General features: G+C 50.3%; 1 protein-coding gene across 1 annotated transcript in view; it reads left to right on the plus strand.

Moving 5' to 3' along the window:
• The window catches only part of ZSWIM4 (zinc finger SWIM-type containing 4), a 42,300-nt gene extending 19,672 nt beyond the window's left edge, over positions 1 to 22,628 (plus strand). Inside the window, exons 3-14 of the mRNA XM_083482923.1 lie at positions 5,955 to 6,311; positions 7,812 to 7,960; positions 8,532 to 8,682; positions 10,048 to 10,227; positions 11,158 to 11,472; positions 11,929 to 12,066; positions 12,909 to 13,163; positions 14,497 to 14,632; positions 16,176 to 16,333; positions 16,515 to 16,678; positions 17,993 to 18,074; positions 19,387 to 22,628. Of these exons, the coding sequence (XP_083339049.1) occupies positions 5,955 to 6,311; positions 7,812 to 7,960; positions 8,532 to 8,682; positions 10,048 to 10,227; positions 11,158 to 11,472; positions 11,929 to 12,066; positions 12,909 to 13,163; positions 14,497 to 14,632; positions 16,176 to 16,333; positions 16,515 to 16,678; positions 17,993 to 18,074; positions 19,387 to 20,273 (2,972 nt within the window). The 3' untranslated portion in view covers positions 20,274 to 22,628. The remainder of the gene's footprint in view (positions 1 to 5,954; positions 6,312 to 7,811; positions 7,961 to 8,531; positions 8,683 to 10,047; positions 10,228 to 11,157; positions 11,473 to 11,928; positions 12,067 to 12,908; positions 13,164 to 14,496; positions 14,633 to 16,175; positions 16,334 to 16,514; positions 16,679 to 17,992; positions 18,075 to 19,386) is intronic.
• Positions 22,629 to 23,146: the final 518 nt, after the last annotated feature.

Below are 23,146 nucleotides of genomic sequence, written 5' to 3' on the forward strand. Positions count from 1 at the left end.
CAACGTCAGTCTTCACTTTGGAGGGAATCTGTTGCTGCCAAGTTATTTCTCTTAACTGCCCGGTGCCACTCTTTACCTGCATTAGGTGGCACCAGGCTTCACTCCCTGAGCTGTCAGGTGCCACCTTTTTCTCTCCCGAGCCTCAGGAGACCTAGTAACCCTAAAAGTATAGCCCATAGATCAGGGGTCCCCAAACTAAGGCCCGCGGGCCGAATAAGGCCTGAGGGACTCGTTTAACCGGCCCATGGCAAACTCCGCCTGCTCTTACCGGTGCTGCACGGCTGCCCACTTCCAGGTCGGAGGAGCACCGGAAATAGCTTGTGCGCATGTGCAAGCGTTATTTGCACATGCACAAGCGTTATTTCCGGTGCACATCCGGGTCGGAGGAGGCCCGTACACATGCACACAAGCTATTTCTGGTGCTCCTCTGACACGGACGTGCGCCGGAAATAGTGTGTGCATATGGGCACACGCTCCCCCGCCCTCCAGCCCACCGCGCGATCGGCGCTGGAGACACTGGCCCGAGGCGTGGTAAGTTTGCTGACCCCTGCCATAGATGGACTGCAGTGGCATCCTTAAATTTATTGTTTGTGTCTGGGTAAACCTTAGGTAGGAACGGGATGTTTTCCTAGGGTTCTATCCAGTGTAGCACTGAGACACTTGTTCTGGCAGCACAAGGATCTAAACTTGTGTAACAGAGGTCTCTCTCCCCCCTCCTCCCCACTTCTTCTATCCCATGTGTTCAGGATTTTCACCCAACCCTCTAGAGCAGAAGTGAAGGGTGAACAAGTGTAAATGCTTGCACTGATGGAGCATGTTAGTTGGATACTACTCATAGAGTCCTACAGACACGGGTGGCGCTGTGGTCTAAACCACTGAGTCTCTTGGGCTTGCCAATCAGAAGGTTGGCGGTTCGAATCCCCACGACGGGGTGAGCTCCCATTGCTCTGTCCCAGCTCCTGCCAACCTAGCAGTTCGAAAGCATGTCAAAGTGCAAGTAGTAGATAAATAGGCTGTGGCGGGAAGGTAAACCACATTTCCGTGCGCTGCTCTGGTTTCCGTCACGGTGTTCCGTTGTGCCAGAAGCGATTTAGTCCTGCTGGCCACATGACCCAGAAAGCTGTCTGTGGACAAATGCCGGCTCCCTTGGCCTGAAAGTGAAATGAGTGCGGCAACCCCATAGTCACCTTTGACTGGACTTAACCGTCCAGGGGTCCTTTACCTTTACCATAGAGTCCTAGGGCTGGGGTGAAGCAAGAAGTCCTTAAGCTCACCCCATAGCCCCAAGCCAGGGTCTTCCATTAACGGCACCATCAGTTAAATGCATGCAGCATCCAAGGCGCAGTAGCTCACTTTGTTGCATTAAACAGTAGCTTAAAGCTGTGATTTATTGTGAGCAGGCTATTCCCGCGGCATTTCACCCCTGCTCCTGCTTAGCCACGGATTAAAAACAGCTCTGAGGCTGGCTTGTGAACATGGGCCCCTTGTCAGTCCCCCCCAAAATAAACATCGAGCAATAACCATATTCTTGATGTACTGCTTTGGATCACGTCCTGCTCGTTTATGGTCAGTCTTACGCAGGCATCCCCAAAGTCAGCCCTCCAGCTGTTTTGGGACTACAGCTCCCATCATCCCTAGCTAACAGGACCAGTCGCCAGGGATGATGGGAATTGTAGTCCAACAACAGCTGGAGGGCCGACTTTGGGGGTGCCTGGTCTTGCGCAAACCAGGCCAGTGTGTCTTCAGGTGATTCTGGAGCAGATAATTCTAGGCAACTCACAAAAGTGAAGTTAAATATGGGATACTGGAGAAGCCTCTACCTCTTTCCGCCTTTCAGTACCATCTCCAAATTGCCAGTCTAGATTTATCAATTATATTTTAACATATTGTTTTATAGTTGCTGTTGCCTTAAAATAAGATAAATAATTATTGATTGACTTCTCCTTCTGTTCCTGTTGGATTTTTTTCCTCCTCGAAAAGAGTGGCCAGGTTTGCCTTCTAGATGACGTCTTGCCAAAGGCTTGTGCAAACTCATGAATGCTTCCTGCTTGAAAGTGCTCCATCTCGTACAGCGAAGAATTACATTTGTCTCCTTTACAGCTGCATCTCATGGGTGGCTCATAGCCTTTTGTGACTGAGCAGGATCTGCCCAGTTCTTTCCTCATTTGTTATTTGCAGCTGATGAGTCCTTTGCTAATAATACAGAAAACTGTGGTAGTTTCAGCGTATGACTCCAACTCTTTCCGCTGTAGGATTTCATTCCATTGCTCTGCTCAGTGAATTAATCCAGTTTGTCCTCCTGGTTCTTTAGAAGCAATGGCTTTTCACCTCCTTTCATTCATAGACTTTATCAATGAACTCCTCCTACCTAATAAAAAAAATACTGATTAAAATATGCCCCAAGACCGATCCCTGATGCTTCAACAGGTTTCTGTTTTATCACAACTTTTAATCAAAACTGCTCCTTTTCCATCTTACTGTAGATGTTTATGCCAATGATGGGGCAACACTCTGATGTACAGAATAGCTAAAGACTTTTTGTGGCTATATTTAATACAAGATTCTCAATGCATATCATTTTTCAGGAGTGAGTAGTAGCACAAACGTATGGAGACTTACTCAGAAGTAAATACCACTAAGTTCAATGGGGCTTAATTCCCAGTATTTAGGATTGCAACCTTAAGGCTTGTCCACACTGCTGCCTGTCCTGTGGCTCTCAGAGGTTTTTTTCCATTTGCCCCACTGCTTTCCGCTCGAAAACCTGCTCTTTGCTGCTGAATTGGAGCATACGTCAATCCACAGAAAATCCAATTGATGTTTGCTCCAGTTCAGTGGGAAAGAGCAGGTTTTCCCTGGGGGAAAGCAGCAGAACAAGGGGAAGTATAGATGCGCCCTGTGTGCAAGAAAGTTGTTTGAAAATACCACTAAATTGTACTGCTTCTCTTATTCAGCTATTCTAATGTCTTAGAAGGGACATGGGTGGCGCCGTGGTCTAAACCACTGAGCCTCTTGGACTTGCCGATTGGTAGGTCGGCAGTTCGAATCCTCGTGACGGGGTGAGCTCCCATTGCTCGGTCCCAGCTCCTGCCAACCTAGCAGTTCAAAAGCACTTCAAAGTGCAAGCAGATAAATAGGTACCACTCCTGCGGGAAGGTAAATGGCGCTTCCGTTCGTTGCTCTGGTTTCGCCAGAAGTGGCTTAGTCATGTTGGCCACATGACCCGGAAACTGTTTGAGGACAAACGCCGGCTCCCTCGGCCATAGAGTGAGATGAGCTCCGCAACCCCAGAGTCGTTCGCGACTGGACCTAATGGTCAGGGGTACTTTTACCTTTAGTGTTTTATAACTGATGTTATAAAACAAAGAGCTTTGACAGAAGTTCTATTGTTTTGAAGCTCTGTATTGTCCAGTTTATTAATTTCCTGGGGGCTAGCTATTTTTATTTCCTTCCCCTTTATTATTTGCCCTTCTGTCCTCTGCCACTGAACTTGAGCTTATAGCTCTGAAGTCTTCATGACATGTTTCTTGAATATAGGACTGAAGACGGGCCTAAAGGTTACATAGCATTTGGAGTTTCAAGGAAACTATTCCACTGAATTATTATGACATATTTACTTTGTCCCCTGTTTTCCTAGAATAGGGGTAGCCAAAGGGGTGTCTTCCAGATGTTGCCAGAGACCCCAGCCCCTATCAGCCCCAGCCAGAATGACTGATGGCCAGGGGCGGTGTTAGAAACTTAGATATATAAGCTTATCACCAAATGGCACCATAAATCTAGGTTGTGGTGGCCACAATGGAATGTCCTGGTGCCTTTGGGGGATTTTTTATATTTATATTTTTATTAGTAGTAGTAGTATTCATTTCATTTCTATACCACTTTATATTTTAAGGGGGGGGTCTCAGAGTGAATTACAACACATGAAAACAAAGATATTTACAAAATTGAGTACAGTGGTACCTCGGGTTACATATGCTTCAGGTTACATACGCTTCAGGTTACAAACGCTTCAGGTTATACCCTCCGCTAACCCAGAAATAGTGCTTCAGGATAAGAACAGAAATCAGGCTCTGGTGGCGCGGCAGCAGCAGGAGGCCCCATTAGCTAAAGTGGTGCTTCAGGTTAAGCACAGTTTCAGGTTAAGAACGGACCTCCAGAACGAATTAAGTACTTAACCCAAGGTACCACTGTAATATCCATTCTGCTGCACCACAGATGTACATATTGGTGTTGTGATACAGACATGCTGCTAAGAGGACTGGGAGTACCAAAGTACTAAGTACCAAAACGGTGCTTGTGATCTCTGAAATGTGGGCTTTCTAGTTGTGTCCTTATGGAGCCCCATACCTAAGGCTGTTAGTAACATTTCCCCCGCAGGTACAGTTTGTTTTTCTACTTTGCCTATTATATTGTGCCTGGGCTGTGCCAGGGTGGAAGTCCAGGTGAAATTGCAGAGCTCTAGGTCTGCTTTGTGGTTGAGGACAGGGTTGTGCCTGGCTGCTGTCTGTGTAGCCAGTAGCTTCCCCGTGCCAGAGGGCTTGAGGACAAGCTGCAGGGTGTGGGGCCAGTTAGAGTGAGTCACCCTACTGGTCCGTATGGCCCAGCTGGCACTACCAGCAAGGTGTCCTCCTTTGCTGTGCTTGGGCTGTGATGCACCAGGGTCTGCAGGTGTGGCCTTGGGCCCCGCCTGCTTTGTCAGTGTGCCTGCTTTCGTCATCTGTGTGTGACTCACCCACTTGGTCAATGCAGCTGAGCTGCACCTCCCAGGACTTCCTCCGCCTCGCTCAGGTGTGTTACCTGCCTGGTACCACTTCTAGGTTAAGCTGGAGGTGCAGCCAAGATCAGGACCCCGCAGGCAGGTCTGGGCCAAGCTCACCTATTTTTGAGTGGGCAGGATTTCCTCTGGCTTTTCAGCAGCTCCGCTTGATCCTTGGATGAAGGACGGCCTATCTGTTTAATGAATAATAATTTTCAAAAACCACCTGCTTTAAATTATGCTCTAGGGTCACCCCTGAAGGGGGCTGACTGTGAACTTTCTGAATAAGGATTTTGCTGTGGGTTGGGCTCTTTGGATTTCTGCATTGCAAAGGGTTGAACTAGGTTCTAGAACTAAATTCTGCATTTCTGTGATTCATATTTGTCCTGTTCCTTTTTCCAGGCATGGCCAAACTCAGCCGTCCAGATGTTTTGGGACTACAACTCCCATCATCCCTAGCTAACAGGACCAGTGGTCAGGGATGATGGGAATTGTAGTCCCAAAAATCTGGCGGGCAAGTTTGGCTATGCCTGTTCTAAGCTAAGAGGACTGTTTCGCCTTGTTCAAACTGAGCAGGATGAAAGTTAAGTGGTTGGACTCCTGGCCTGTCAGTTTCCCTTAATGTCTGTTCACTACACAGCTGGTTTCAGGGCAAGGGTTTGTGTTCATGGCCAAATGTTAGTCCCCTAAAAATGTGCCCATCAGGCTGGTTTTTCCTAACCCCCTGTGTAGCTTAATTAATTTGGTCAAGAGGAGGGAGAAAGGTTGTTTTCTGCTGCTCCAGAGAAGCGGACACGGAGCAATGGATCCAAACTACATGAAAGAAGATTCCACCTAAACATTAGGAAGAACTTCCTGACAGTAAGAGCTGTTCGACAGTGGAATTTGCTGCCAAGGAGTGTGGTGGAGTCTCCTTCTTTGGAGGTCTTTAAGCAGAGGCTTGACAACCATATGTCAGGAGTGCTCTGATGGTGTTTCCTGCTTGGCAGGGGGTTGGACTCGATGGCCCTTGTGGTCTCTTCCAACTCTATGATTCTATGATTCTATGCTTGCTGTCTGCGAGACCTTCACCTTCCCTGCTGGGGGAAGGGAGGGGGAATGGTCCTCATTTTTTGGTCCTTTAGTTCTCTTGGTCAGGGGCAGACACTTTGTATGTTCACTGACTATTTGTTTCTTTTATTCCTCCTCTGTAAACACACAGGTTTCCACCTGAGCGGGATTGTGACGGAGCCTCCAGGCCCCAGCGAGCCTGAGCACAGTTACCATGTCTCCATCAGTTTTGACCGCTGTAAGATCACGTCAGTGAGCTGTGCCTGCGACAACCGGGACATCTTCTACTGTGCCCACGTGGTGGCCTTGTCCCTGCACCGCATCCGGCAGGCCCGCCAGGTGGAGCTGCGCCTGCCCATCTCGGAAACGCTGTCCCAAATGAACCGGGACCAGCTGCAGAAATTTGTGCAGTACCTGATCAGTGCGCACCACACGGAAGTGCTGCCGACCGCGCAGAGGCTTGCTGATGAGATTCTGCTGCTTGGCTCCGAGATCAACCGAGTGCATGGTATGAAACTCTGTTTGGGTCCCCAGGGGAGACAGAGGAAGCAGCGGGGAGGGCACAGGACAGCTGCAGATGTAGCAAGGTCTGGATGTGGGATGCATGACAACATCCCTTGCTTGCCCGTTTCCTCCTCCTGGTCATGGAGTGGGTGGCTGGGTGCTGGGGCTCTTCCATGTCAGCTGCCGAAAAGGAACTACCTAAATTCTCGTTGACTGCTGAGTGAAAGCCAAAAATCTGATTCACCATGACCGCCACTGTTACAAGGGGACAACACCTCTTACACAGAAAAGAGAGGGTGTAGAGACAATCTGTATTGTAAACTAGCAGTGCTAGGTAAAGGGACCCCTGACTGTTAAGTCCAGTCATGGATGACTCTGGGGTTGTGGCGCTCATCTCGCTTTACTGGCCAAGGGAGCCGATGTTTGTCCGCAGACAGCTTCTGGGTCATGTGGCCAGCATGACTAAGCCACTTCTGGCGAACCAGAGCAGCACACGGAAACGCCGTTTACCTTCCCGCGAGAGTGGTACCTATCTATCTACTTGCACTTTGACGTGCTTTCGAACTGCTAGGTTGGCAGGAGCAGGGACTGAGCAACGGGAGCTCACCCCGTCGTGGGGATTCGAACTGCCGACCTTCTGATCGGCAAGCCCTAGGCACTGTGGTTTAGACCACAGTGCTACATTGCTGCAAATGGTGCAACAATTATATAATAAGATATGAATAAGGCTAGTTCCGCATGGATGATACTCACATTCCGTGAGCATCAGATAAGCTTTGTATTTCTATTCCTTGCGAAGATGCACAAGTAGCAACTCTGATGGGCCTGTCGTCTTATCTCTTATCATTCCAGCTCTGCTTCCAAGCTCAGCTCCAATGCCAGGACACTGCAGCTCTCACAATTCAGCTGCACAGGCGTGTTGACCCATTTCCGTTTCACTCTTGTGCATGAACTTTTATACATGTATATTCACAAACCTTTTATGTTGAAGGGATCACGGTCTATATATTGCAAACGTCCTCTCTTTTGAAGTTGAAAAGAACGATCGTCATACTCTCCCCGCCCCCATCTCCCCAAAGGCACCTCGTTCACCTGCCGTTTGCCCCTTTTCACTTTACTGGACAGGAGGTTGAACTCGACTCACTTTTGTTAAATTGGATTCACTTATTGTTACGCGCACTCGTGGGTAACCCAGCTGGGTCAAGTCTTGGGTGTGTGTAGCAATGGATGTGGTGTGTTGTAGTGGTTAAGAGCGATTAAGAGTGGTGGACTCGTAATCTGGGGAACAGGGTTCGATTCCCCACTCCTCCACATGCAGCTGCTGGGTGACCTTGGGCCAGTCACACTCCTCTGAAGTCTCTCAGCCCCACTCACCTCACAGAGTGTTTGTTGTGGGGGAGGAAGGGAAAGGAGAATGTGAGCCGCTTTGAGACTCCTTCGGGTACTGATAAAGCGGGATATCAAATCCAAACTCTTCTCTTCTTCTTTGGCCGTCTTTTGCCAGGTGCCCCTGACCCCACAGCCGGTGCTGGCATTGAGGATGCAAACTGCTGGCACCTGGATGAGGAGCAGATCCAAGAGCAGGTGAAGCAGCTACTCTCAAATGGCGGCTACTACGGGGCAAGCAAGCAGCTCCAGTCCATGTTCAACAAGGTAAAAGCCTCTTATTTGTGGACCCAGCCCTGCTTCCTCCTCTTAGTCATCATTGTGGGCATGATTCGAGCCACATCATTTCCTTGGTCAGCCCCTGCCTGGTCGGTGGAGTAGTAACTCTGCCCATTCACTTTGTTCTTTAGGGCTGTCTTTTTGCCTTGTGTGAGGGGGGATACAGTGTGTGGCATGGAAAGTTGCCATTGCTTGGGCATAAGAGTTCTAATGTTCCTTCAACCTGTTCCTAAAGAGATCAGGTTTCTGGGGAAGCACCCCCCCCGACCTCTGGTTCCTTCTAAGACAAAGCTTTTTAAAAGTGTTGGGTTGCTGACATTTGGGGATATAGAAAGATGCCGGCAGCATGGAGAAGATGATGACAACAGGTAACTGGGCAAAGTCAACACAGCCCAAAGGAGGAGGGCATGGGGCTCAGGGTAGCTGGGCTCAGTCAGTAGGTGGAGAGGTTTGTGACAGTTGTCTGCACATGGCTTTACATCTTTGGGAGAGAAGATGCAGTTGCTTTCTGGATCCCTTGGCCTTCTCCTTTCCAGTTGTGACCTCTCTCCTTTCCCAGGTGCGGGAAATGCTGCGAATGCGAGACTCCAATGGGGCACGAATGCTCATCCTGATGACCGAGCAGTTCCTGCAGGATCCACGCCTGGCCCTTTGGCGGCAGCAAGGTGCTGGCATGACTGACAAGTGCCGGCAACTCTGGGATGAACTAGGTGAGTTCATCTTACGCGAGGGGTGGGCCTGCCCAGGAGAATCTATGGCCAGGAGCTGTGTGCTTCATGTCAGCGGAACAATTCAGCTTTCTCTCCTTGCCTTTTTCTTTTTAAAAATGAAGTTTCTAGTCCTTAGGATTGCAAAGAGAAGTTTGGAAATATGGGCAGAGCCCACTGAAATCCCAGGTGTTGGAGGTGGGACTGGGTTTGCCTCATTTGGGGGTTTTTTAAAGCTCATCCCATGCCAAAATGATGTGAGCAGTTTGCAGTGTTGAAACGCGTTAAAGAAGCAATATTTTTTTTAAAAAAGATAACATCCACTTATTCCACGATTGGCTGAACTCTCAGTTGAAATTGCTCCCCTCACTCTCTCCTTTCCGTCAGTTCCATGTTTTGGGCAGAAAAGAAAATCTGAAACAGGGGTTTTTTAGCCTGCAGGCAGAACTTAAGCAAAGATGGTGCCAGAGGTCCTTCACAAGATGATTAACAGCTGACTTCTCAGCTGTTTAAAGATTGACCCATGGCAGAATGCAACATTATATGGAGAGATTTAAAAGGAACTACGCAGTCTGTAGCCGTGTCATTAATACCCCAAGCCTGCCTTCTGATGGCATTGTGTTGGATTTGGGAGGAAGAGAAGGCAGTTTCTTGGGGTGTGCTGGCCAATACTCCTTGAGCAGAATTCTGCCCTTAGAGGTGCCCCTATATTTTGCCTTTAAACTCCCTGGTCTTCTGTATCCCTGCTTTGGTGAATCCTCCCAGTTCTGCTGCAGCCTGTTTGCTAGATACTGTGATATTTTGTTGTTTGTTGCTGTCTGTCTTTCATACTGGTGCTCAAGGCCGCAATATGTGTGGACCCCAGCGCAATTGCTGCACCCTGTGGCCCTGAGGCAGTGAGCCTGATCCCTGGCTTATCACACAGCTTTATTGCAGTCCACAGACCCAAAATACACAGTTCACCAACAGTATATTGTTATTGAGGTGTAAAATCAGCCTTCCTAGCCAACAGAGGAGCTTTAGCCTGTACATACCGATATCTCATTTTTATCGCCTCCGAGAGGAATTTTGCTACAGACAGTGTAATAGTATCAAACTTATCCTCAAGGAGAACCTGGACATTCCAGGTTGTTCTATTAGTATTGGATTGATTAGATGTTGTCTAACCCTGTTTATACAGACTAAAATGCAATAAAATGTGTTCCATACATTCAACACCCTGGGAGCATGGGCACAGCCTATCTTGGTATGGGACACCAGCCAATCTTCCCCATAGCACTTCAGAAGGGATAACATTTAATCTGGCTTTAGAAAACAGATGAAAGTTAACCTAGCTGTTCTCCCCTACCCTTTCTCCTTGTGCCCCAGGCGCCTTGTGGGTTTGTGTGGTCCTGAGCCCTCACTGCAAGCTGGAGGAGCGGACTCTGTGGCTGCAGCTTCTGAAGAAGTGGAACAAGCTGGACATCTGTCCTCTGGAGGAGGGAAACTACTCCTGCGACAGCAGCGGAGCCAACAGCACTTTGCCGCCGAATCCAAACCGCAGTGCAGGTAGGGAAGCCCAGGCCAGAACATCGGGGGCTGGGGGGGGGAGGTCAGAGTTCCTGGTCCTGGGCTTGATTGCCTTCCCCTACAATCTCTTGGCGATCATGGCTAGTAGTCAATAAAGTCATTGTCACAGGCAGTATGCTAGGGAGTGTGTCTGGGGAGAACGTTGTTGCAGTCAGAACTCATGCATTCTACCTCCTGTGACCTACTATATGGGATTTATTGCAATGATCTATGGTACAGTTGCCAGAATCCCAAAAGTGAAAATCTGGACAAAGTTGTAGACCTTTTTTAAAAAAAAAAAATCCCAGCCTTTTTCTTTAAAAAATCACCCAAGTTGTTATACGTCTGGGTTTCCCCGGACATTTTGTCTATTCGTCAAAAATCCGCCGGGACACCATTTTGACAGCCCGATTCCCAGATGTGTCCAGGAAGACCTGGACATATGGCAGCCCTGATCTATGGAGGTAACATACGTGAAGTGCCGTATCACCATTAAGATCTTACTGAGATATGCAGTGACAAGCAAGTTTATGAGAATTTGGTATGCTGCTCTTGCTGACAAAAGAGAGAAAAATAAGGAGGATTGTATCCTTTTTATTTTATATATCTGTGCACACCCATGGAGCTCCTGACCCCGTTGTCCCGGTGCTCCTTTTGGAGAGGTGCCCTGTCCTCAAATATATTCCCAGCTCCAGATTTGTGCAGCCCACATTTCTGTGATGACGAAAGCAAACAAAATTTAGCACTGAGGATCTGTTTCTATTTTAATTTGAAATGTAAATTGTTATTGATTGAAGTTACGTTTTAGAAGAGCGTTCTAGTTAGATTTAAACCAGTGTTCCTGTCGGAGGAGGAGCTTGGTGCTTTTCTGGGCCCAAACTCTTCCGTAATTTTCACCCGCTCTGCTCTGGCCTGCTTCCTCCTTGGCAGCTGGTGTTCGGCAGACCGTCTTTGGCCGCGCTATCAAGGCTGCAGAGCTTCGCTGGGGCGATTGTCACCTGCAGAAGATCCTGAGCAGCGACTGCTACGGTGTCTCCTTGAAGAGTGGAAGCGACAAGCTGGGCTTTGACCCCCAGGGCCACCCGCTCTGGCTGGGCGATGCCTTCCCCATGGCCTGCGCACGAGTGGACGCCTTGCGCTCCCACGGTTACCCCCGAGAGGCCCTGCGCCTGGCCGTGGCTGTGGTCAACGCCATGCGCTTGCAGCGACGCCATCAGCTGGAGAGCTACAAGCAGCAGAAGAAAGGCAAGCGGGGCTTAGCACACTGGGATGGGAGGGAAGGAAGGAAGGAGGCAAAGTTTGGTAGCAGAGCCCAGGCCTCACCATCGCGGCAGGACTGCAAAAGAGACACTGGAGCTTGGAGAAAGATAGGGGTTCTCTGCTACTTCCAGGGTGCTTCTGAGGTCAGGTCCCAGAGTGGGCAATGGAGCAATCCTGGTCCAAAAATGGACTTGCTGCTGAGGAACTGGCACGTGTCGTATTAGGTTTCTGTTCATTGAAAGCAGCAGAGAACAGTTGAGACACACGGTCTTGTGAGTTTGAGCAGTAATGGTCCTGGAGGTGACGGAGGCAGCTGCCGGCCTTTCCCACGACTGCTTAAGCACACAGCATTATTTTCGGAGACTGACGTTTAGGGTGGGGCTGCTTGGGCTTGGGGCTTGGTGTCTGAAGTATCCCTTCCTCTTCCCTTCCGCCACCCAGAGCTCTTGCACAAAGGCACAACCAGCATCACCAACCTGGAGGGATGGGTAGGGCACCCCCTGGACCCCATCGGTTGTCTCTGCCGCACCTTCCTGGAGGCCTGCCGGATGGATGATGAGGTGCTGGCCCTCTACCCAGGTACTGTGGGCACATGGGTGAAATGAGGGTGGGGGGAGCTGCAAGGCCCTTCTTCATAACTGAGCATCACTGGCGCCTGGTCTATAGATCCACCTGGGATTAACTGACCGTAGCTGAGGTTCTGATAGCCAAAGACCACTTTTGGGCCATGGTGGTGTGAAAGGGGTGGGAATTAGTTAGAAGTTAGACTATCTTCCACCAGGGCCAGGGCCCTTTCAGCGATGGCTCCGACATGGTGGAATGCTCTGTCCCATGAGACTAGGGCCCTGCAGGATTTAACCTCCTTCCGTCGGGCCTGTAAGACAGAGCTATTCCGCCTGGCCTTTAATTTGAATTCATCCTGATCTTTTATTTCCCTTCTCTTCCCTCCCTCTCCCCTTTTATGAAGATCACCCACTCTGAGACCCCACAGCTAATTCTCCCCTGGCCTCCTCACTGGCCCAAGTAGGACCAATTCAGCCAGCCAGCCCTGGGGATTATCTAATTGATTTTTGAATTTTATTGTTATTCATGTTTTTATACTGTATTTTATGTTGCTTTTATAATTAAGTGTTTTAAAGTGTTTTAAATTTGTTGTTAGCCGCCCTGAGCCCGGTTTTTGAACCGGGAAGGGCGGGGTATAAATAAACATTTATTATTATTATTCTGTGGCCATGTGAGGAAAGGGCTCTGCACGTGTTGGGTTGTGCCTGTGCAGGAGCTTACCCTTGTCTAGCCAGGTTGCGGCATGGCCACACACAGGCTTGCTGCAGCGGTGGGGCAGCTGCCTTATGTGAGCACAGCTGTGGGAGCTGGGGGCTCAGTTCCTGCTCTGTGGTCCTACCTGTGCCACCTCTCCCCAGATTCTGCATCGGAGCCCAAGAAGGCACTCTACCAGCACATTCCAGTACCCTCAAGTCCTGGTGAGTCGTACTTCATGCTGGCCCTGGAGGTGGCGCTCCTGGGGCTCGGGCAGCAGAGGTCCATGCCAGAGGGGCTCTACGCCCAGGACAAAGTGGTGCGGAGTGAGGAGCAGCTGATTGGACTCCTGGACGAGATGGAGCTGGATGAGCGGCTGGTTCCTGTGCTCCGCAAGCAGGTGGCCCTGCTCCTGGATGGTAAGGGGGCAATGGGCTGGGCTGGGGGTTCCATGGGTCCCGTAGACCTGACACTCCCCCACCATGCCTCCGAAGGGAGCGGAGGAGGTAGTGGGGGTCTCCCAGGGTGGCAGGAAGGGATTTGCTCTTGGGTGATGGAGAAGTGGATGGGGTGGAGGGAAAGTAGAAGGCCTCTTGAGCGCCTTCAACGCCGGGTGCTTAAAAGATAACCCGTGTGGTGCAGTGGGCAATGTGACTTGTTGAACTAGGACCTGGAAGATCGGGGATGAAAGCCCCACTCAGGTGTGGAGGACTCCCTGGTCCTGAATGGGGTAACTGTGCCCCTGAAGGACCAGGTGCACAGCCTGGGAGTCATTTGGGACTCACAGCTGTCCATGGAGGCACAGGTCAATTCTGTGTCCAGGGCAGCTGTCTACCAGCTCCATCTGGTATGCAGGCTGAGACCCTATCTGCCTGCGGACTGTCTTGCCAGAGTGGTGCATGCTCTGGTTATCTCCTGCTTGGACTACTGCAGTGCGCTCTACGGGCGGCTACCTTTGAAGGTGACCCAGAAACTACAACTAATCCAGAATGCATCGGCTACACTTGTGATTGGGAGTGGCCACCGAGACTATATAACACCAGTCCTGAAAGACCTACATTGGCTCCCAATACATTTCCAAGCACAAAACGGTCTTCTGGCGGTTCCCTCGCTGCGAGAAGTGAGGTTACTGGGAACCAGGCAGAGGGCCTTCTTGATAGAGGCGCCCGCCCTGTGGAACTCCCTCCTATCAGATGTCAAGGAAATAAACAACTCTCCGACTTTTAGAAGACACCTGAAGGCAGCCCTGCTTAGGGAAGTTTTTAACGTTTGATGTCTTATTGTGTTTTTAATATTCTGCTGGGAGCCACCCAGAGTGGCTGGGGAAACCCAGCCAGATGGGCGGGGTATAATAATAATAATAATAATAATAATAATAATAATAATAAATATTACACTCCCTGGGTGACCTTGGGCCAGCCACTATCTGTCCCCATCACTTGAACATGAACCTGACTTGCAACATGCTGACAGTTCGATGCAGGCTCAGATGTTGAGTCGCTGGCAAAGAGAGGGGTTGGTTGTTTTGGGGATGCTGAGTCCCCTGGGGATCGGGGCCCTGCATGATGTTACTCCTCTGCGGTGGCAGCCTGCAGGGATACAGAGATGGACCAGTGATACCAGCTGGCACAAACCAGCCCCAGGTGGCTCGCTTGGGAATTGTTACTTGCCCTTGTTCTCCTCTCTTCTTGGGCAAAGTGCTTTGAGCTGGCTAATCAATCTGTTAATCGCCCGCTTGCCTGTTCCTCTCAGGGGGACCCTTCAGTGGATTTGGGGAGGTCGTCTTCCGTGAAACTGTTCCCATGCACACCTTTGCTCGCTACCTCTTCACGGCCATGCTGCCATATGACCCTGAGCTGGCCTACCGCCTGGCCCTGCGAGCCATGAGGTATGTAGACCCCCCACATACCCTGCTTCCCCTTCGCTGGGCTTCCTTTATTTATAGAGAGACACACACAACAAAAGTTTTCTGGGTGGCTCACAATCCATTTCTTTCGGAAACATTGAAACGTTGATTAAAACACAGCTTATTGTTGTATTTTTTTATAATAATTTTTATTAGTTTTCTATACAATCCAATAATAGCCTCATTATAACAATGCCAAATTATAATACACTTTCCAATACCAATCATTCAGATACCAAATTATATAATTTAGGTGACCCCCCCCACCCCGGTGTGCTAGAATTGATGATTTACTTTATTTCCGCATTCCAAAATCTTATTTATTTCAATTACACTCCGGTCAAAACAACAATCCCTTATACAACAACTTCATATTGTTGCATTAAATAATTTATAATACTGCAAGTGAGGCACTCAAACTATATCCTTGTTCTTCCTGGTGTTTCTTCCTGTTTAAAGCTGAGAAGCTGTTTTTAAAAGGTCTGGCTGAAGGTGCTGAAAAGGCCAATAAAGATGGCACCAGGCGAACCTCTCTGGGAAGGCTATTCTATAGCTGGGGAGGGACCAGGGCCAATAAGGCCTTCTCCCTAGTGCCTGTTTGCCTCACCTTCGTTGTGAGAGGGGCTTTCAGAGTCAGGCCTCTGAAGAGGATATTGAGGTTTCAGATGGTACATAGGGGAAAGGGCTGTTCTCCAGTGGCGGAGGAAGGGGGTGGGGGCAGTACGATCCAGGTTGTTCTTTGTGGCCAGAATCCAGCCCATCAGACCTTGTACTGTGTCCTACTTTGCTCTGTTTTTCCACTTCCAACCCTCTTCCTCTCCCAGGCCATCCCAGGCTCTTTTCCAGCTGCTGCCAAATACCATCAACCGCAAACATTGACAGTAGTGCTATCCAGAAGGAAGGGCCCCGGGGCCTTGCTGCTTCCCATTTCTGGCTTCTTCACCCTCTTTCCAAATTCTGTTTCCCCCAAATATCTGCGTGAGCCTGGTCTTCCTTTCCTGGGGTCCTCTGCTTCTGGCAGGCAAGGTTTTCCCGAAAATAAGACAGTGTCTTATATTAAGTTTTGCTCCCAAAGATGTGCTAGGTCTTATTTTCAGGGGATGTCTTAATTTTCCATGAATAAGAATACGGTACACATTTACTGTCTAATTGTGAGTCGACCAGACTCCGCCAGGGCAGAGCGAGCAGCAGGCGGCAGCTTGTCCTGGCGTCAGCGCAGGCTCTCTGATTTAAAGAGACCTCACACTGCCTGAACAGCTCCGGCTGCGCTGTGGCCAATCAGTGAGCTGCGCGGCTGTGCCTGCCACTACGGTCCAGGGGAGTCAGACACCTTACGGTAGCTTCGGGGGCCTTATGTTCGGGGGAGGCCTTATTATCGGGGAGGTCTTATTTTATATTACAGCGAGAGGCAAAACTGGAAGTAGGTCTTATTTTTGGGGGATGTCTTACGTTCAGGGAAACAGGGTAGTCCCTCTTTTTCTGCCACGGCGACAACCTCACCCAGTTTCCCTCTCAATCCCCACAGGCTGCCCGTGTTGGAGACAGTGCTTCCAGCCAGCGACATCTTGCACCAAAACCCCCTGGACTCCATGATGGCCAATCGCTTTCCCCGCTGGTTCACCCTCGGCCACCTAGAGACGCGGCAGTGTGAGCTGGCATCAGCCATGCTTACAGCAGCTAAAGGTAGCCCCAGCTGTGGATGGAGCTCAGAGGTCTGGGAGCCACAGGTTTTTCTCCTGCTCTGGAAGGGAGAAGAGCAATGGTCAGAAGAGCGTCTGTGCTCAGAGCAATGGGCCGGAGGCGTGGGGTCTATTCTTGGCTATGAGAAGAGTATAAACACTGTCCTTTCCTTGGCTCATTCTAGGTGACCCCAACTGGCTGCGCATGGTTCTGGGCTCCATCCAGCAAAATATCCACTCTCCAGCCTTGCTCTTCAAGCTGGCCCAAGATGCCTGCAAGACGGCCACGCCAGCTAACACCCCCCCAGACACCACCTTGCTTAACATCTCCCTGGAGCTTGGCCTGCAGGTGAGGGCGCGTTTGAGCAGATCCTGTCCCCTGCTCTCAGTGCAGGGCCATCGCCATAGCCCAGTCCTCTCGGCTCTTCAGTTTTTACTCGGAAAATGGAAGATCCCAAGTGAGAGAGTTCTGCTCATGATTTTTGGCAGGACAATTTCTAGTCAAAAGCTCTGATGCAGCTGTTTGAAACAATAGATTCCTTTAGGAGAGGGGTCAGCAACCTTTTTCAGCCATTGGCCAGTCCACCGTCCCTCAGACCATGTGGTGGGCTGGGCTATATCTTTTTTTGGGGGAAAAAATATGAACGAATTCCTGTGCCCCACAAATAACCCTGAGATGCATTTTAAATAAAAGGGCACAATCTACTCATGTAAAAACACGCTGAGAAGGCCCCCGGACCTACAAGAAGTTTTGTAAGGAGAAATGTACGAAGTGTTACAAAGTAGAAAAAGCGAGATACTGGTTATGAGTTTGAAATGTAATGGGGAAAATAAAAAATGCATACTAAGAGATTAGATTGGAAGAATTTAGACAGGACTGATGGAAGTCAAAAAAATTGAATAAGATGTAAAAGTATGTTTAATTACTGTTGAAAATGATATGTTAAAAAACTATTAAAAATTATATATATATATATATAAATAAAGAGAAGGCCCCCGGGCCTTAGGTTGCCTACCCCTGCTTTAGGATGTGGATTCTCACTAACCAGGGACACTGAGCTTTTTAAAAAAAGGAATTTTAAAACAGTATCTTTGTACCATTTGCTCATTTCCCACCCACTATCCTTGCTGAAATCAAGGTCCTTCCTGGATGAGCAAGAGGTTTCTGCATACTTGAAAAACTGTATAATTTTTATGGTAAATGCATGTTGAACTTTGATGGGTAGAGTTGAAAGGGACCCTGAGGGTCCGGCCCCCTGCACTGCAGGAATCTACCTGCTTGGAGTAGAAAGTTAAGCGAAAGTCTCCTGCGTTGTCTTTGTGCTGTTCTTTTCTCCCCTGGGAGCCAGCCGTATCACAAGGCGCTTTCTTGGAGTTCCTCCTGTCCTTTGAAGGTCTCCTTTTGCAGGTGGGAAACTTGAGAGGGAAGGAATGGTTTCACCCTTGGGGCACGCAGGGTGGAAACTGCCTCTTTCCATGCCTACCACTGGATTGCAGTGCTAGATGCTTGTCTGAGACTTCACTTAGTAGGAGCAGCAGCAGCAACAGCAGCAAGAAGAGCCATCCTAGGAAGGGAGGGCATCCCAAGTGGCCCTCCTCAGATTCCTTGTGGCTCCTTCCACGCAGTCTTTCAAATGCCTGTCACCCGCTGCTCTTCCCGTAGGTGATGCGAATGACGCTCAACACCATGACCTGGCGACGGAGGGAAATGGTCCGCTGGCTGGTCAGCTGCGCCACTGAGATTGGTGAGTGCTTGTGATGCGGCTGCTGGGCCAGGCGGTCACTGCTGCAAAAATGTCCTTGGTGGCCACAATAAGGAAATTTTGTCCGTGGCATGATTATTTTCCACCTAGTCTTTCGCAAGATTGAATATCCTGCCTTCGGCTGTGCTTGAGGGTCGGTTTCAAAAACTTCCACTGGAAAAACGGTTATGTCCCTGTGGAGATGGCAGTATGGAGTCAGTGGCTCATGTGCCTCTGGCTTGCACTCTTTATGAAGATTTGAGGAGTGAGGTTATTACCCCTCTATTATTGTCCATGCCGGGTTGCTCAACCATTGCCACTGTGTCCTTTCTTTTAGCAGAATAATAATAATAATAATAATAATAATAATAATAATAATAATAATAATAATTTTTTATTTATACCCCACCCTCCCCAGCCAAGACCGGGCTCAGGGTGGCTAACAACCAATAAGAAAAACAAGTTGATTGAAACACAACTTAAAAAACAAGATTAAAATGCAACATTAAAACATTAAAATGCAGCCTCATCACAGGAGGAGAAAGGAAAAAAGAAAGAGGGGGAGGGAATCAAATTGACTCCAAGCCAAAGGCCAGGCAGAACAACTCTGTCTTACAGGCCCTGCGGAAAGAAATCAGATCCTGCAGGGCCCTGGTCTCATGAGACAGAGCGTTCCACCAGGCCGGGGCCAGTGTTGAAAAGGCCCTGGCTCTAGCTGAGGCTAATCTAACTTCCTTAAGGTTGAAGCTAATCTAACTTCCTTAAGAACTAACTTAGTTGGTCTTTAAGGTGCTACTGGAAGGAATTTTTTTATTTTGACTATGGCAGACCAACATGGCTACCTATCTGTTCCTTAAGGCCCGGGACCTCTAGGGTGTTGCTATTTATGGACCTTAAGGTCCTCCGTGGGGCATACCGAGAGAGGCGGTCCCATAGGTATGAGGGTCCTAGGCCGTGAAGATGATCAGGTGACAGCAAAAACTGCAAGGTGTTTAACGGGGGCAATTAGAATAAGATCTGTTATTTGATTATTGATGTAAACTCCCAAAATGTATTTTCTGTGGTTAAGTTCTTACCTCTATCTTCAGTACATTTTTTTTTTATTGCCATGGGTAGTGGCTGATTCAAATAAAGATTCTTCTGATTCCGATTCCTTGATGGGTCCTGCTCCTTTCCCACCAAAGGGATGGCAATCTCTCAGGAGCTGCACCTTCCCTTCTTCCGCTTTGCCCACAGTGCTCAGGGTCCACGCCTTGGGGGCGGGTGCCCTTTGCTTCGCGACTTTTGCGCTTAACCCCCCCCCTTTCCCTTTCAGGTGTCCAGGCCTTGATGAACATCATGCAGAACTGGTACACGCTCTTCACGCCTATTGAGGCCACGACCATTGTGGCCGTGACGGGCACCACGCACGCGACGCTGCTGAGGCTGAGCCTGAGCACGGTGCAGCGGGAGGAGCTGTGCAGCTGCGCACGGACGCTGGCGCTGCAGTGCGCCATGAAGGACCCGCAGAACTGTGCGCTGCCGGCTCTGACGCTTTGCGAGAAGAACCACGCGGCCTTTGAGGCGGCCTACCAGATCGTCCTGGATTCGGCGGCCTCCGCCGGCATGGGCCACTCCCACCTCTTCACCGTGGCCCGGTACATGGAGCACCGCGGGCTGCCCTTGCGCGCCTACAAGTTGGCCACCCTGGCCTTCTCGCACCTCAGCATCGCCTTCAACCAGGACACCCACCCCGCCCTCAACGACGTCCTCTGGGCCTGCTCCCTCAGCCAGTCGCTGGGCAAGAACGAGCTGGCTGCCATTGTCCCGCTGGTCATCAAAAGTGTCCAGTGTGCTCCCATGCTCTCTGACATCTTGCACCGCTGGAGCCTTCCGCCCCCGGGCCTTGCCTCACTGGGTGGGGGGCGCCGCGGGGCGGGGGGCGCCGGTGCCGGAGGGAAGCTCTTTGCGATGGACAAAGCTCCTCTTTGCCAGCTCCTGGAGGCCGCCATGGCGGCCTACATCAGCACCACTCACTCGCGCCTCACCCACATCAGCCCCCGGCACTACGGCGAGTTCATCGAGTTCCTGGGGAAAGCCCGCGAGACGTTCCTGATGGCGCACGAAGGGCACATGCGCTTTAGCCAGTTCCTTGACAACCTGAAACAGACCTACAAGGGCAAAAAGAAACTGATGTTGCTTGTGCGGGAGCGCTTTGGCTAGGGGCTGCTCTGGGGGGCGCATGCTTTGGCTGGGGGCAGGGAGGGTGTTCAGAGGGGCACCTCTCTCCCCTTGATCAGAAGGACTTTAGCTTGGAGGGTGGGGTGGTAAGATCTGTTTCCCTTGGGGCACTAGTGCTTTGGGGGTGGGTTGATGAAGCGGAGCCTGGACTTCTGCCTGGGTTCAGAAATCCCTTTACTTGGAGGTGGGAGAGCAGCGAGGTCTCTCTTCCCTTCGGCGGAGGTGCTCCGGGGCTGTAGCAGATGGGCCTGCACTTAGGCTGGGGGTCCCATGTGGAGGCCCTTGGGGTGGGGAGGGTTTTTTTTTTCCTGCAACACCTGGGCTGAGCATAGCCTCTGTTTGAAGCCTGAAGCCCCAGCTGCTCCCTCGGCTGCCTCAGTGGGGCAGGAAGGAGTTGGGCTTGTTATTTAGCTCCAGGAGTTGCCGGTTTTTCAGTATTAACTTGCAGGAATGCAAACAGGAACCCCCCCCCCCCACTTTGGTTGAAGGGTCCAAGCCCTGGCAGGGTCTTGCAAGTGGTGGTGGGGGGGGTCCAGTCCCATGGAATTTCACAGCTGCTGTTCTGATGTCATATTTCAAGCCTAGCAAGTCGGTTTGGGCTTTGTTTATGCAAGCTCAGGTGGGATGCATGAATGCCGATCATCTTCCCTGCTGAGACCCGCACGGGCTCTCTCGGTCCCCCCCCCCCCGATCCCTTTAGGTCCGAAGCCCCAAACCTGTGTGTTGAAGTCTGGAGACTCAAAAGAGGGGCTTGAGTGTCCTTAACAGGGCTGGGGTAGGCGACCCGTCAACCTCTGATACCTCCTTGCACTGATAACATTTGAGTTGCTCTCCCTTTGTGTCGAAAGCGTCTGGAGCTGAGCCCCTAGTGCCAGAAGGGGGAGGGGGGGCTCGCTGCCGGAGCCATCTAAGTCCTTCCAGCGCAAATGTTCTCCAAGAAGTCGAGCGACGAGGGGAACAACTTCCTGCTGGATGAGCCAGTGGAAGAGTTGCTTTTGGTCTGCTGGTGGTAGGTGGGGCACGTTCTGGGCTTCACCTGGCCCGATCTAATGAAGCAAGTACTTGCCCACATCCACTGAGGCCAGGAACCCTGCTGCGTCCCTTTTGTGGAATTTCACCTTTGCAAGAGACCAGGAAGGCATCTGTCTCGGTCCCCAGAATGGGGTGTCTCGCACACATTACATTCCCCCCACCCTGCCGCCACAGAATGCAACCTGTCACTCCAAGCAAACGGGTTTCTCCAGTCCCTCGCCCATTCTTTTATTTGTGCATTGGGGGGCGCATCCTCCTCCCCCCTCCTCTTTCCTTCCCAAGCATGACTCCCTCTCTTCCCCCCACCCCTACCAAATTCGTCAGTATTTCAGCTTTCCCTTCGGGTTTTAGCTTGTCAGTGGCAGGTTGGCGCCAGGCCCTACTTGCGGGGGTTGGGGCACTTTAGCCATTTTTGGGGGGCCCCAGTGTCCTCTTCTGCCCCTGTCCCTCTAGAACTACCTTTGTTTCCAGTTAATGCCCCTCAGACTCCTACAACTGAAGGATTCCCGTTCTCTGGCTCCTCCAGTCTAGAATTCTGGAGCTGCTGGTGGGCAGACAGTTCATACCTCAAACCTCCTTCCCCTGTTTCAGGATGATGCTGTGAAGTGCCAGGCATGCCAGAAATGTTTTGCCCTTCCAGGTGGCTGTGCCACAGTGATCCAATAAACACCCCCCCCCCAAGAAAAATGCCTTTGGGTGCTTTTCGGGAAGATCTTGGGGCTCACCCCTTGCGCCACACCTGACTTTGTTGGTTGGCGCCTGTTAGATCTTGCCGCCTGGGTGTCTTGCGCAGCCGGTCTGGTGTTTCCCGTGGAGGAAGGCGGGGGGAAGGTCTCTAAGTGGCCCTAGTGGGGTGCTAAATGGTATTTCCAGAGACACCCCGCTCCAAAATCCCACTTCTTTTTTCTGCTGGATAAAATCTACTCAGGAACAAACCACAACAAGCTCATGCTACTAATTAGATTATTGTGATGACAAGATAATGTTTTAAAAAGTTAATATATATGAAGAGGCCAGGGGTCCCGAAGGGGCTCCTTTTCGTGCGCATGGGGCCAAGGGGGCTGCGTCCTGCGCTCAGCCCCTCTTGGCCCTTAGTGTTGGTGGAGATGTTGGTGTGTTGCACAGCTCCACTTTGGAGCCAGCTAGTCAGTTAGTTTTAAAGTTTCTGGGTTTATTTCTTTGTTTCCCTGTATTAAAAAAAATCCTGTAATTTTGTAATTTTTTTTTTCTATTTATTGAATCATTTATTGTATTATTTTGTAAAAGGTTTAACATAAACCGCAACATTTGTTTTTTTGGCTTCTCTTTTGGAGATGGTGTGTGTGTGTGTTGTTTCTCACTGTTTTATTGCAAAAGATCCTCAAATGAATTGACTCACCTTGGGTAAAAAGGTAAAGGGGCCCCTGACCATTGGGTCCAGTCGTGGCCGACTCTCACGTTGCGGCGCTCATCTCGCTTTACTGGCCGAGGGAGCCGGCGTACAGCTTCTGAGTCATGTGGCCAGCATGACTAAGCCGCTTCCAGAGCAGTGCATGGAAACGCCATTTACCTTCCTGCCAGAGTGGTACCTATTTATCTGCTTGCACTTTGACGTGCTTTCGAACTGCTAGGTTGGTAGAAGCAGGGACCGAGCAACGGGAGCTCACCCCGTCGCGGGGATTCAAACCACCGACCTTCTGATCAGCAAGTCCTAGGCTCTGTGGTTTAACCCACAGCGCCACCTGTGTCCTACTTTGGACCAAAACCCCCACAAACACTGACTTATATGTGGGTGCCCAGGGTGCTGGGGCAACGCTGCTGAAGTTGGTGCTTCACTGCTTCCT

The sequence above is a fragment of the Podarcis liolepis genome (assembly GCF_965112155.1).
Source record: "Podarcis liolepis genome assembly, chromosome: 17".
In the NCBI taxonomy this organism is placed as follows: Eukaryota; Metazoa; Chordata; class Lepidosauria; order Squamata; family Lacertidae; genus Podarcis; species Podarcis liolepis.